Genomic DNA, 16,564 nt, shown 5'->3' with positions numbered 1-16,564 from the left:
TGTTAGCAAACCGGAATGTGGACGTCAATTGGTCCACATGTGGCAGGTCTGGGGTGGAGTCAACAATTATTGAAAAATATTTGGCATCCCGAATCTCATCTGCTATTGTTTGGCGAGTTTTCTGACCCATAAGCTCAATGAGTTTTTCACATATTGTCGATGACAACTGTGCCTCTTCCTTTTCCACCAAACTTTTAATATGTTCAGCTAAGAATGGGTCAAATTGTGATTGCAATTCTAGGATTCCAAGGAAATTACCGCCATGGGTTGAACCAAACCGTTCATCATCTCCCCTAAACGCAAGTCTATTTCACCCAAGAACTTGATCACTGCTACAACTCTTTTCAAAATGTCCCTCCAGTATTTACGTTCTCCATCAAGTTGCTACATGAGATCTGCATCTACAGCACTGCTCTTTGTCCGCTGGTGCAAGTCAAGCATGCATGATCTGTGTTATGCACTCTTTTCACGTTCTCCTATTTTTAAATCCTTTATATTAAGTTCACTTGCTTGCTTGCTTGCGCGCTTACGACCGTGCAAAATTTTCGGTTGTTTTTTAACCCACTTCCCGTGATCCAATCGAGCTGACATTTTGCACACAGACTCGTTGTGCGTGACAATTTATTTTCGTGAAAATTTTTTTCCAACATTTTACACTTTTAGGAAAAAATATATATATTTAATTACCAATTGCTTAATGGTGGCAGGCAATCATCTGACCCATAGGTGGCAGCCATCTCAAGCCAGAGGACGAGAGAACTCCAGCCGCCCGTTTCAAAGACCAATGTGGGCTGGGTTGTGGCCCATTGAACACGTACTGTAATTTAAAGGATTTATAGTGAAAAACTTTGTTTTTACGGGTTATACTTTTTACGGGTTAATTTTTTTCAGAGTGCTTCCAGTCACTAAACCCCTGACTAAAGCCACCGAGCTCGCTGGAGAACAATTTGCATGCAAAATAGTGCACACAACCTGTTGAGGGTGAGTACAGGAGCCACTGTCTAGAAACCTTCTGCCCATTTGGCAATATACAGTTCAGAAGTTCCTTGTTGAAACTTCAAGACTTTCCACCAAGCGCTCTGTCTCGGACTGGAGCTGGGTATTTTTCACTACGGTTTTGGAAGGGGACTGCTCCTCTTTCAATAAGCACCGACTTAACAATGTCACTGGAAGTGCTTTGCCATAATGCAGGGTCAGTGACCTCATAGCACCAGGAATGGCTTGGTTGCTGATTTGATTCTTGTGAACTGACCAACTGCTCCTGAGGTGTAAATGATGGTTCTTGTGTACCATCAGCTGTTGAGGGTTCACCTTCAAAGGATGGCTCTGGGGGAGTGACAACATTACTGGAAACTGAACTAGTGCTAGTTACTTCCTCACAGCTGACAATAGTGCTGCTGTCATCAGTATTACTATAGGATGGTTTTTGAAAGAAGTTGGCAATGAGTGGAACACTTTGAAGCAAAACTGCCTCTCTTACTCCCCTTTCTTTTTTGGCTTTCCTTTTGGAAGCACCACTATTCCAACGTTTGTGGTCCATATTTCAAACTAGTATGCTATTTATAGGAATATATTTATAGCATATCTCAATACTTATTAAATAATAATTGAATTGATATATATTGACAACACCCTTAAAATGCTTTTGTTGGAAAATACAATAAAGTGTTAGTATTTTATAGTCTACTTGTACCTAAAGGCAGCTTTGAGTAGATGAAAAGAAAAAAATAGAAACTCACATAAAATAAAATAACCCTTTAAAAAGATTGTTAGAAAATAGCCCTTGGGAGGGATTGTTGAAATAGCCTTTAAAAAGCCTTTTAAAAAAGCCTTTAAAAAGGCTGTTGGTTTATTTTTTTTGAAGTCTCTTAATATATTACTGATGGCATACCAAGCAAGAAAACAGGCATCTGTTTGTGGCTTTTTCCTACCAAGAAAAGTCTCATATACCTGCCTGACACAAGGAGAATTATGTTGCTTGAATTTCAAAAGATAACTTTTTTTTCATTGGCTGAACAACCAACAAAAGTTTCTGATAAGTCAGCGAAATGACTTGGTGGAGACTATGCACCTAGGCCACACCCGATGGGGAGGGGGAAAAATCCTCGTAAGAGCTGTTGACAATTTGCATGTCAACGTGAGCATTATCTACTTCCGTGGGTCTAACACCAGACGATAATGGAAAAAAATGAATGGGGTTTTCCTTAATCTTTAAGTATGGATTGAAAAACGATAGCTTTTGGAATTTTAAAAAATGTTTCACATAACCGCGGTGTATTTTTAATAATTGATTTGTCAACGGCTAACTAAGCTCTCAACAAACGACGAGCCCTCGGTCTCACGAGCTGGCTGTTTAGTGCAGCCAATTTGGTTGTAAGGGCAGCTGGCTGGCAAAAATAGCAGCTCGCTAACTAACTTCTGTTAACAAGCTGAATCATGTGGGCAACTAGCTAGGGGAAATGGACAGCTAGCTAAAATAAAGAGATAGCTAGTGACTGTAAGTCAAATAACGAACGGCTTGCGATAATATGACGCCCTTCAAGCTGTCCTGTTATGCAGAATGAACTGACTTGTTGGTGAATATTGTATCACGTCACAGCATCTTGTAGCGTGTCAACCAGTGGCTCAGTTGTACAGCAGCACTGCACTCTGCGAGAGGCTCTCGTTTTAAGCGTGAACTGTGTGTACCAGGGGGCCCCCAGGTGTTACACTCGATGTGTGCGCCGAGGGGCCGATGGGTCCTAGTGGTCAACTCACGCTTTAAGCACCGAGGGGCCTCACATTGTAAGGGCTGTGGGGTCCGGGGGCCCTAGTGGCTAGCTCACGCTCTAAGCACCCAGGGGCCTCGTGGTCAGCTTGCGCTGTGCGCACTGAGGTCCCTGACCTTCAACTTCCATAGGAAGTCTTGGGCCACGCACCGCACACGGCCTGAGGCTTGGAGGCCCCCTGGCAGTCCGAGGCCCCGGGGCACCGGCCCCACTGGCCCGGTCCATAATCCAGCCTTGGGCAACACCGCCGTTGCTGTTGTTGTAGAGGTGATGAGCGGAGTGGTCAAAGATTGTGACGGGGATGGGAAAATAATTGAGAAACAAGGCGAATGTAATGGTGAAGCCTACGCGCGCAATGATTCACCACCCCGGTCACTTCAAAGGATCAGTTCGTTTCTGTCTCATTTACGGCCTCTCATTAGCATTGTTTCAAATTGCTTTTCTGTCTCTTAGTTTTGTCTGCCCCGCTACCGTGAGCCTGAATGTAATATAGGCGATTTGCACCTAATTAGCATTAATAGAAAAACACACGTCTAGATTACACACACGCTTCGATGCATCTACCGCGAGCTTTGTGAGAATCGATATTAATTGATAAAACGATGCATCGCTACCCGCCCGGTTAAACAAAAAAAACAAGGCGAAGGAAACTGATTGATCGAATCGCCGCCCTGAATTTCGGCAACTGATTAAGGTTTGGGGTTCTTAGTCCATTGGTAAAGGCCTTCAAAATCATGGTCTCTGGGTGGAGACAAACAACAACACCAACCCACCCATGGGACCGTTATTCCAGAGATTTGGCGAGAAGCGGCGGCGCTTTCGCGGGCTGATTGCGCGATGGGCATTGTTCAACAAACTCATCATCGGAAAAACAACTTCTGATCTCTCAGTAATCACGCTCGCCTCTCCCAATCTTCTCGACTCCCCCCCACCACGCCGCGGCCGGTGCCCCTCTCCGCGCAGACGAGGGCTGCGTGGACTCGTGGTTGCAGCGGCACGGCGGCGCGCGGCGCTACTACGGCGGCGCCGTGGCCGTCACGGAGTGGGGCGACGCGTGTCTCAGCTGGAGCCTCTTCCCCGACTTCTCGCGGCGGTTCCCGCGGGGCGCCGGCCTCGGCGACCACAGCCGCTGCCGGAACCCCGACGGAGACGCCCGGCCGTGGTGCTTCCGACGCGAGCCCGGCGGCGTCGTGGGCTGGGCCTACTGCCGGTGCAACGACGGTGAGAGGCGGCCCCCACCAGAGGCGTAGCTGGGGGGGGGCAGGGGGGTACATGTGTCCCCGGGCGCCAAGGCAAAGGGGCGCCAAGATGAGGCTTACAACGTTATATTCTAACTTGTTGCGGCGGGCGCGGCAGCCTGAAACTACTGCACAAATCTACACCGCAACCTAAAAGTTTATATACCCCGCCACACACAGCCGACATGTCATGTAATTACATTTTGGTATGTGATTAAACGGGGGGGTGGGGCAATTTTATAGTTCGTCCCCGGGCGCAAAATATCCTAGCTACGCCACTGGCCCCCACCAACTCCCGGTCGCCTCGCCGACGCGTGGAGGGGTTTCTCGCGTGCGCCGTCGGCTCGGGGAGCGGAAGATTAGTGGGGAGGGGGGGGGGGTTAATGTGAAAGCAACTTCACTAAAGGAATATCAAGGGTTCATAGTCTTAGGTTTTTTTCGGTAAAGTCACGTAGGGAAAATAAATAAATAATAGCAAATTCCTTTTTTTTTACTAATAATATAAATAAAATAATAAATCACGACGTTTCGGAGGCAACACAAGCTTCCTTCATCAGGTGTAAAAAAGGCACAGCAAAATAACTGTATTTTTACCTACGTGACTTTACCGAAAAAAACCTAAGTGTATGAATCCTTGCAGTCACCCAATCTAGAATATCAAGGGCACAGCAGAATGAGTACCGTGATTGTACCATTAACTCTTTTGTTTATCACGCGTTCCACTTTGGCTGTCGCTGTGTATGTGAGTAACGACTTCCCCCGGTGTTGAATATCAAGCAGGTGTTGTTTGGGAGGCAGTATGGGGCACCGCGGTGGCGAGATATTAACTACCTCGCCTGGTATACAGGAGGTTGTGGCTTCGATAATGACCCAGTCGCCTGTAAATTAGGAGTTTTCATGTTCTCTCTCTCTGCCTGTGGTTGCGTGGATTTTTCTCCGGGTCCTCCGGTTTTTTCCTACACATTTGGAACCAGCACGCGTTTAGACTATCCGGCTGCTATAAATATCCACACGGTGACAAGCCCCTTCATTGAGCTATCATTTGTGATGGCCAGGTGGCTTCTGAAAAAGAGCTTCATTGGCCCTTACCTGGTAAAATAAAAATTATACAAGGGGGGAGGGGGGACCTTCAACAGGAGGTCTCAGCCCCCTCCAGCCGCTACAGAGGTGGAGGGTTGCTTGTGTAGAGCCGACTTTGTCAGGGTACAAGACAACACGACGTGGATTCGCCAATGGCGTGAACGCAACCGCATGACACGACACGTTGAGCTCATGAGGTGGCCAGGCGGCTCAGGGGAGGGCAGAGCGCTGAGATTTTCTCTCCGGGTCCTCCGGTTTTCCCCTCCACGTTTAGAAACGTGCATTGGGGTTTTATTTAGATTGTTTTCGTGCTAGAAATGTCCAAATGATGGGCCATTTTGTTGAGCTATCATTTGTGGGCAGGTCGCTTCTGAAACACATTCTTGCGGAGGGAGCTGAATGGAACGTTGGGTTGCTCGGTCAATGGCCAGGGTCAACAGCGGCGTGGTGTATTCCGCAACTATGGCTGACTGTGAGGGCGGGCACAAGCCGGCGTGAGTAGGTTAAACATTGAGTTTTGTAAGGGCACCACGGGGTGACCAGCCCCTCCCCACCCAGCCCCACCCAGCCCCTTCCCACCCTCCCCACCCAGCCCCTCCCCACCCAGCCCTCCCCACCGTCCCCTCCTTACCCAGCCCTTCCCCACCCACCCCTCTCCACCCAGCACCACCCCTCCCATTTTTGGATGCACGACGGACAGACGGACACAATAATCCCCTGTGGGCTGGTGTAACCAGGAGGTTCCTACCAGTAAAATAAGTTAATACCTCGGTGAGCTTTGCCTGCTAGGATGTATTATACTGGATGGTTTAGTTTTATTATTTTGTGTTTGGGTAGTTGGCACTCCTATCGTGTTTGTGTTTGTTGTTGTAACGTTCTTCCCCGTGCCCCCACTAGACAGCTGTGACAAAGAGCTTCATGGCTCATCGGATTCCTTCTCAAGTATAAATAAATTTGCTGATTCTGAACATCATAATCTCAACTGGTATCAGGTTGCCGCTGCCCTATCCTGGCCAGCTGACTCAAACACTCAATAGACGATCAAAACATGTATGTTAATGTATTCTGTTATTATCAATCTCTAATCCATAGTAAACAACAAAAAACCTCCAACACATTTTGGAATGTCGTTTACGTTATAAAAAAAAAACCTTGAGCAATCGGGATTCAACGCACATTCGTCCATGTAAAGAGGAGGTGATGAACAGATCCTGGAAAGGATAAACATAGATGAAGAATGAAGGCTGAGTGGAGGGTACTGCGATGTTCTGGGCTTGTGACGAGGACAAATGGTGGCCGGCTGAGAAGGAAGGTGACGGAGGGAACCCTAGGCAGACCAGGGACTGCCATCTGTGCCAAAAAGCTTCACAGCTCATCGGATTTACGATTCCGAGGAACTGATTGGGCGTCACACATTGACCGCTGCGTGGGGTGGAAGCCATTTCAGCTGAGACGTCGCAGCGAGCGACACACGCCGAGAGATAGCGAGGAGTGGAGAGAGGCCACCGCAAGGAGATGTCGCTGAAGGAAACGGTCGCATCCCCGACGGCCCACAAAGCCTCAGGGCAGAGGAGACGGATCGGGAACTTGAGGACCCCATCGTGGAGTCTGGAGGAGTCGGGCACCGAGCCGCGGTGGGGGTCAGAGGCGGTGGCGTGGATGTGAACCGGACCCAAGCCACAGGCTGCCACCACCACCGCCGCTGCTGCCACCACCACCGCCGTGGTGCTCTGATCGACGTGTGGGCCGGGCGGCCTTTGAATGCGCTAAGAATGCCATTGAAGGGCGCCATTGAAGGGGGACGCACGTCAATTGTTCTTCTCGGCGACGGCCCCCGTCCACATTTATAGCCCGGCGCGCTCCGTGCTGGCTAGAGAAAAAAAAAAATCCGCATCCACGTATCTGTAGCATCCACAATGGGCCGTCTTTCTCTTTCCTTTTTCATTTTAAATGCAAAACAGAGCCTCTTTAGCGCAGTCACAAAGGGGGGATATTTGTAAGGCTTAGGTTTGCCAGAAGGTCTTTGTAGTCACGTGTGCGCGTGTGTGTGTGTGTCGAAGAGCGGTGGTGTAGCGGTTAGCGCGCTGCGCTATGAACCCGGTGACCCCAGTTCGACTCCGGCTCACGGCCACCAACACCAGTGACGATTGTCTGAACAGGTCCTAGGCCTATCCCCTAGGTACGACTCTCGCATGCTGTGCCGGCCTTCATAGGTGCTCGCTAACAGAACTTGCCCCAACAGTCTGCTTAGGCTGTACGGGGGACTTTTGTCTTTGTTGTATCGAGGAGCGGTCACGTCGTGGGAAGTTCGCTGCGCGACTGACACGGCGACCCGCGTTCCAATTCTCAGGCATCGCTGAAATCGGTGCCAACTGTCTGAACCGGTCCTCGGTTAAGTTGACTCAGCCATCAATGAGTTCCCGGTAATTTATGTGAACATCAGCAACCGAGGAGACAGATTGTGGCCGAGAGTGGTGCTGGCCACACAGCACTTGACCCCATAGTCTACGGAGGCTACACTGGGTGGAGGGGGGATCTTTACCTTGACGTGGTGTCCCTGTGCTGCATCATAAACACATTGTCCTGCGGAGGGAGCCGGTAGGAACGTTGGGTTGCTCGGTCAATGGCCTGCAGGGTCAACGGCGGCGTGGTGTATTCCGCAAATATGCCCGACCGTGAGGGCGGGCACAAGCCGGCGTGAGTAGGTTAAACGTTGAGTTTTATAAGGGCACCACGGGGTGACCAGCCCCTCCCCACCCAGCGCCACCCCAGCCTCACCCTCCCCACCCAGCCCCTCCCCACCCTCCCTACCCAGCCCCTCCCCACCCTCCCCACCCAGCCCCACCCTCCCCACTCAGCCCCTCCCTGCACGACGGACGGACACAATAATCCCCTGTGGGCTGGTGTAAGCAGGAGGTTCCTACCAGTAACATAGTGTGTCGGTGCAGCTGTGTAATCGTGTGTGTGTGCGCGCATTTATTACAAGTAACATAGCCAGGCACCGTGGCGCACGCATGTGATTCGGCAATTTAGAGGCGAGGGTTCGCCTAACCTGACTAATTTTGTTTTTAATGAACATTGGTTGTGGAGGTGTAAAGGTGGGAGGGGTTTTGGAGGGGCGTCCGGGTGGACAGAACGACGGGAGCCGAGCCCAGAGAGCCGCGCGGCTCTTAGAGGATTCCTAGAGTGGCTGAGCATGGCTCGGGTCTGCTTATCAAGCGGTGGTGGAAATGCAGCACGGTTGTCGGGGTGGTGGCGTAGCGGTTAGCGTGCCACGCTATGAACCCGGCGACCCGAGTTCGATTCCCGCTCACGGCCAGCAACACCCAGTGACGATTACCTGAACCGGTCCTCGGCCTCCCCCAAGGTCGACTCAGCCTCAAATGAGCACCCGGTGCGATGTGTCAAATATCGCCACTAGGGAGACAAAGGCGGCCGTGGGTGGTATTGGCCACCAACTCCCTCGTGTGCCGTACCGGCTATCATAAGTGCTCGCTAACAGCACTTGCCCCAAAAGCCTGTCCAGGCTATACGGGGGATCTTTGTCTTTGTAATTTTTTTCTTCATGGTGGTGGCGGTGGTGATGGCGTTGGTGGCGGGGGTTGTGTCCGCCCGTTGTGTTGCCAGGAGCGGTGCGGCTGGCCGGAGGGGCCACCGGCACGGAGGGGCACGTCGAGGTCTACTGGGCCGGGCGGTGGGGCACGGTGTGCGGCCGCGGCTGGGACTCGCGGCACGCCACCGTCGTGTGCCGTCAGCTCGGCCTCGGGTACTCACCAACATAGACACCAACATAGACACTCACTAGCAGAGACACCAACATAGACACTCACTAACATAGACACCAACACAGACACTCACTGACATAGACACTCACTAGCAGAGACACCAACATAGACACTCACTAACATAGACACCAACACAGACACTCACTGACATAGACACCCACTAACATAGACACTCACTAACAGAGACACTCACTAACATAGACACTCACTAGCAGAGACACCAACATAGACACTCACTAACATAGACACTCACTAACAGAGACACTCACTAACAGAGACACTCACTAACATAGACACTCACTAACAGAGACACTCACTAACAGAGACACCCACTAACATAGACACCCACTAACATAGACACTCACTAACAGAGACACCCACTAACATAGACACTCACTAACAGAGACACTCACTAACAGAGACACCCACTAACATAGACACACACTAACAGAGACACCAACATAGACACCCACTAACATAGACACTCACTAACAGAGACACTCACTAACATAGACACTCACTAACAGAGACACCCACTAACATAGACACCCACTAACATAGACACTCACTAACAGAGACACCCACTAACAGAGACACTCACTAACAGAGACACTCACTAACATAGACACTCACTAACAGAGACACTCACTAACATAGACACTCACTAACAGAGACACCAACATAGACACCCACTAACATAGACACTCACTAACATAGACACTCACTAACATAGACACTCACTAACATAGACACTCACTAACAGAGACACCCACTAACATAGACACACACTAACAGAGACACCAACATAGACACTCACTAACAGAGACACCCACTAACAGAGACACTCACTAACAGAGACACTCACTAACATAGACACTCACTAACAGAGACACTCACTAACAGAGACACTCACTAACATAGACACTCACTAACAGAGACACCAACATAGACACCCACTAACATAGACACTCACTAACATAGACACTCACTAACAGAGACACCCACTAACATAGACACCCACTAACAGAGACACTCACTAACAGAGACACTCACTAACATAGACACTCACTAACAGAGACACCCACTAACATAGACACACACTAACAGAGACACCAACATAGACACCCACTAACATAGACACTCACTAACAGAGACACTCACTAACATAGACACTCACTAACAGAGACACCCACTAACATAGACACCCACTAACATAGACACTCACTAACAGAGACACCCACTAACAGAGACACTCACTAACATAGACACTCACTAACATAGACACTCACTAACAGAGACACTCACTAACATAGACACTCACTAACAGAGACACCAACATAGACACCCACTAACATAGACACTCACTAACATAGACACTCACTAACATAGACACTCACTAACATAGACACTCACTAACAGAGACACCCACTAACATAGACACACACTAACAGAGACACCAACATAGACACCCACTAACATAGACACTCACTAACATAGACACTCACTAACATAGACACTCACTAACAGAGACACCCACTAACATAGACACACACTAACAGAGACACCAACATAGACACCCACTAACATAGACACTCACTAACAGAGACACCCACTAACAGAGACACTCACTAACATAGACACCCACTAACAGAGACACTCACTAACATAGACACCCACTAACATAGACACCCACTAACAGAGACACTCACTAACAGAGACACCCACTAACATAGACACCCACTAACATAGACACTCACTAACAGAGACACTCACTAACATAGACACTCACTAACATAGACACCCACTAACATAGACACTCACTAACATAGACACCCACTAACAGAGACACCCACTAACAGAGACACTCACTAACATAGACACCCACTAACATAGACACCCACTAACAGAGACACTCACTAACATAGACACCCACTAACATAGACACCCACTAACATAGACACCCACTAACATAGACACCCACTAACAGAGACACCCACTAACATAGACACTCACTAACAGAGACTCACTAACATAGACACTCACTAACAGAGACTCACTAACATAGACACTCACTAACAGAGACACTCACTAACATAGACACTCACTAACATAGACACTCACTAACAGAGACACTCACTAACAGAGACACTCACTAACATAGACACTCACTAACATAGACACTCACTAACAGAGACACCCACTAACATAGACACTCACTAACAGAGACACTCACTAACAGAGACTCACTAACATAGACACTCACTAACAGAGACTCACTAACATAGACACTCACTAACATAGACACTCACTAACAGAGACACCCACTAACAGAGACACTCACTAACATAGACACTCACTAACATAGACACTCACTAACAGAGACACTCACTAACAGAGACACCCACTAACAGAGACACTCACTAACATAGACACTCACTAACAGAGACTCACTAACATAGACACTCACTAACATAGACACTCACTAACAGAGACACTCACTAACATAGACACTCACTAACATAGACACTCACTAACAGAGACACTCACTAACAGAGACACTCACTAACATAGACACTCACTAACAGAGACTCACTAACATAGACACTCACTAACAGAGACACTCACTAACAGAGACTCACTAACATAGACACTCACTAACATAGACACTCACTAACAGAGACACTCACTAACATAGACACTCACTAACATAGACACCCACTAACAGAGACACTCACTAACATAGACACTCACTAACAGAGACACTCACTAACAGAGACACTCACTAACATAGACACTCACTAACATAGACACTCACTAACATAGACACTCACTAACAGAGACACTCACTAACATAGACACTCACTAACATAGACACTCACTAACAGAGACACCCACTAACATAGACACTCACTAACAGAGACACTCACTAACATAGACACTCACTAACAGAGACACCCACTAACAGAGACACTCACTAACATAGACACTCACTAACATAGACACTCACTAACAGAGACACCCACTAACATAGACACTCACTAACAGAGACACTCACTAACATAGACACTCACTAACAGAGACACTCACTAACATAGACACTCACTAACAGAGACACCCACTAACAGAGACACTCACTAACATAGACACTCACTAACATAGACACTCACTAACAGAGACACCCACTAACATAGACACTCACTAACAGAGACACTCACTAACATAGACACTCACTAACATAGACACTCACTAACAGAGACACTCACTAACATAGACACTCACTAACATAGACACTCACTAACAGAGACACCCACTAACATAGACACTCACTAACAGAGACACTCACTAACATAGACACTCACTAACATAGACACTCACTAACATAGACACTCACTAACAGAGACACTCACTAACATAGACACTCACTAACATAGACACTCACTAACATAGACACCCACTAACATAGACACTCACTAACATAGACACTCACTAACATAGACACCCACTAACATAGACACTCACTAACAGAGACACCCACTAACAGAGACACCCACTAACATAGACACCCACTAACATAGACACTCACTAACATAGACACTCACTAACATAGACACTCACTAACATAGACACCCACTAACATAGACACTCACTAACATAGACACCCACTAACATAGACACTCACTAACATAGACACCCACTAACATAGACACTCACTAACATAGACACCCACTAACATAGACACTCACTAACATAGACACTCACTAACATAGACACCCACTAACATAGACACTCACTAACATAGACACCCACTAACATAGACACTCACTAACATAGACACCCACTAACATAGACACTCACTAACATAGACACCCACTAACATAGACACTCACTAACATAGACACTCACTAACATAGACACCCACTAACAGAGACACTCACTAACAGAGACACTCACTAACATAGACACCCACTAACATAGACACTCACTAACATAGACACCCACTAACATAGACACCCACTAACATAGACACTCACTAACAGAGACACTCACTAACAGAGACACTCACTAACAGAGACACTCACTAACATAGACACCCACTAACAGAGACACCCACTAACATAGACACCCACTAACAGAGACACTCACTAACATAGACACCCACTAACATAGACACTCACTAACATAGACACTCACTAACAGAGACACTCACTAACATAGACACCCACTAACATAGACACCCACTAACATAGACACTCACTAACAGAGACACTCACTAACATAGACACTCACTAACATAGACACTCACTAACAGAGACACCAACATAGACACCCACTAACATAGACACCCACTAACATAGACACTCACTAACAGAGACACTCACTAACATAGACACCCACTAACATAGACACTCACTAACATAGACACTCACTAACAGAGACACTCACTAACATAGACACCCACTAACATAGACACCCACTAACATAGACACTCACTAACAGAGACACTCACTAACATAGACACTCACTAACATAGACACCCACTAACATAGACACTCACTAACAGAGACACTCACTAACATAGACACTCACTAACATAGACACCCACTAACATAGACACTCACTAACATAGACACTCACTAACAGAGACACTCACTAACAGAGACACTCACTAACATAGACACCCACTAACAGAGACACTCACTAACAGAGACACCCACTAACAGAGACACCCACTAACATAGACACCCACTAACAGAGACACCCACTAACAGAGACACCCACTAACAGAGACACCCACTAACAGAGACACCCACTAACATAGACACCCACTAACATAGACACTCACTAACATAGACACTCACTAACATAGACACCCACTAACAGAGACACCCACTAACAGAGACACTCACTAACAGAGACACTCACTAACATAGACACTCACTAACAGAGACACTCACTAACATAGACACTCACTAACATAGACACCACTAACAGAGACACTCACTAACAGAGACACTCACTAACAGAGACACTCACTAACAGAGACACTCACTAACAGAGACACTCACTAACAGAGACACTCACTAACAGAGACACCCACTAACAGAGACACTCACTAACATAGACACCCACTAACAGAGACACCCACTAACAGAGACACTCACTAACATAGACACCCACTAACAGAGACACTCACTAACAGAGACACCCACTAACATAGACACTCACTAACATAGACACCCACTAACAGAGACACTCACTAACAGAGACACTCACTAACATAGACACCCACTAACAGAGACACTCACTAACATAGACACCCACTAACATAGACACTCACTAACAGAGACACCCACTAACAGAGACACTCACTAACAGAGACACTCACTAACAGAGACACTCACTAACAGAGACACCCACTAACAGAGACACTCACTAACAGAGACACCCACTAACAGAGACACTCACTAACATAGACACCCACTAACAGAGACACCCACTAACAGAGACACTCACTAACAGAGACACCCACTAACAGAGACACTCACTAACAGAGACACCCACTAACATAGACACTCACTAACAGAGACACTCACTAACAGAGACACTCACTAACAGAGACACTCACTAACAGAGACACCCACTAACAGAGACACTCACTAACAGAGACACCCACTAACAGAGACACTCACTAACAGAGACACCCACTAACAGAGACACTCACTAACAGAGACACTCACTAACAGAGACACCCACTAACAGAGACACTCACTAACAGAGACACCCACTAACAGAGACACTCACTAACAGAGACACCCACTAACAGAGACACTCACTAACATAGACACTCACTAACAGAGACACCCACTAACAGAGACACTCACTAACAGAGACACTCCACTAACAGAGACACTCACTAACATAGACACCCACTAACAGAGACACTCACTAACAGAGACACTCACTAACAGAGACACTCACTAACAGAGACACCCACTAACATAGACACTCACTAACAGAGACACTCACTAACAGAGACACTCACTAACAGAGACACTCACTAACAGAGACACTCACTAACAGAGACACTCACTAACATAGACACCCACTAACAGAGACACTCACTAACAGAGACACTCACTAACAGAGACACTCACTAACAGAGACACTCACTAACATAGACACCCACTAACAGAGACACTCACTAACAGAGACACCTCACTAACAGAGACACTCACTAACATAGACACTCACTAACATAGACACTCACTAACAGAGACACTCACTAACAGAGACACTCACTAACATAGACACTCACTAACATAGACACTCACTAACAGAGACACCCACTAACATAGACACTCACTAACATAGACACTCACTAACATAGACACTCACTAACATAGACACCCACTAACAGAGACACTCACTAACAGAGACACTCACTAACAGAGACACTCACTAACATAGACACTCACTAACATAGACACCACTAACAGAGACACTCACTAACATAGACACTCACTAACAGAGACACTCACTAACATAGACACCCACTAACAGAGACACTCACTAACAGAGACACTCACTAACATAGACACTCACTAACATAGACACTCACTAACATAGACACTCACTAACAGAGACACTCACTAACAGAGACACTCACTAACATAGACACTCACTAACAGAGACACTCACTAACATAGACACTCCACTAACATAGACACTCACTAACATAGACACTCACTAACATAGACACTCACTAACAGAGACACTCACTAACAGAGACACTCACTAACAGAGACACTCACTAACATAGACACTCACTAACATAGACACTCACTAACATAGACACTCACTAACATAGACACTCACTAACATAGACACTCACTAACAGAGACACCCACTAACAGAGACACTCACTAACAGAGACACTCACTAACAGAGACACTCACTAACATAGACACTCACTAACAGAGACACTCACTAACAGAGACACTCACTAACAGAGACACTCACTAACAGAGACACTCACTAACATAGACACTCACTAACAGAGACACCCACTAACAGAGACACCCACTAACAGAGACACTCACTAACAGAGACACTCACTAACATAGACACTCACTAACAGAGACACTCACTAACAGAGACACCCACTAACATAGACACTCACTAACAGAGACACTCACTAACAGAGACACTCACTAACATAGACACCCACTAACAGAGACACCCACTAACATAGACACTCACTAACAGAGACACCCACTAACAGAGACACTCACTAACATAGACACTCACTAACATAGACACCCACTAACAGAGACACCACTAACATAGACACTCACTAACATAGACACCCACTAACAGAGACACTCACTAACATAGACACCCACTAACAGAGACACCCACTAACATAGACACTCACTAACAGAGACACCCACTAACAGAGACACCCACTAACATAGACACTCACTAACAGAGACACCCACTAACAGAGACACCCACTAACAGAGACACTCACTAACATAGACACTCACTAACATAGACACTCACTAACATAGACACCCACTAACATAGACACTCACTAACATAGACACTCACTAACATAGACACTCACTAACAGAGACACTCACTAACATAGACACTCACTAACAGAGACACTCACTAACAGAGACACTCACTA

At 47.0% G+C, this 16,564-nt stretch overlaps 1 protein-coding gene across 1 annotated transcript in view; it reads left to right on the top strand.

The window, feature by feature from the left end:
* The first annotated feature begins 1,185 nt into the window (after nucleotides 1–1,185).
* Nucleotides 1,186–16,564, top strand: part of LOC144946579 (neurotrypsin-like) — a 50,053-nt gene continuing 34,674 nt past the window's right edge. The window contains exons 1-3 of the mRNA XM_078875594.1: nucleotides 1,186–1,192; nucleotides 3,732–3,989; nucleotides 8,714–8,852. Coding sequence (XP_078731720.1) covers nucleotides 1,186–1,192; nucleotides 3,732–3,989; nucleotides 8,714–8,852 — 404 coding nt within the window. The remainder of the gene's footprint in view (nucleotides 1,193–3,731; nucleotides 3,990–8,713; nucleotides 8,853–16,564) is intronic.

The sequence above is a fragment of the Lampetra fluviatilis genome, chromosome 41, assembly GCF_964198595.1.
Source record: "Lampetra fluviatilis chromosome 41, kcLamFluv1.1, whole genome shotgun sequence".
In the NCBI taxonomy this organism is placed as follows: domain Eukaryota; kingdom Metazoa; phylum Chordata; class Hyperoartia; order Petromyzontiformes; family Petromyzontidae; genus Lampetra; species Lampetra fluviatilis.
The sequence above is the reverse complement of the archived record's forward strand: the minus strand, read 5'-3'. Positions and strand labels throughout refer to the sequence as shown.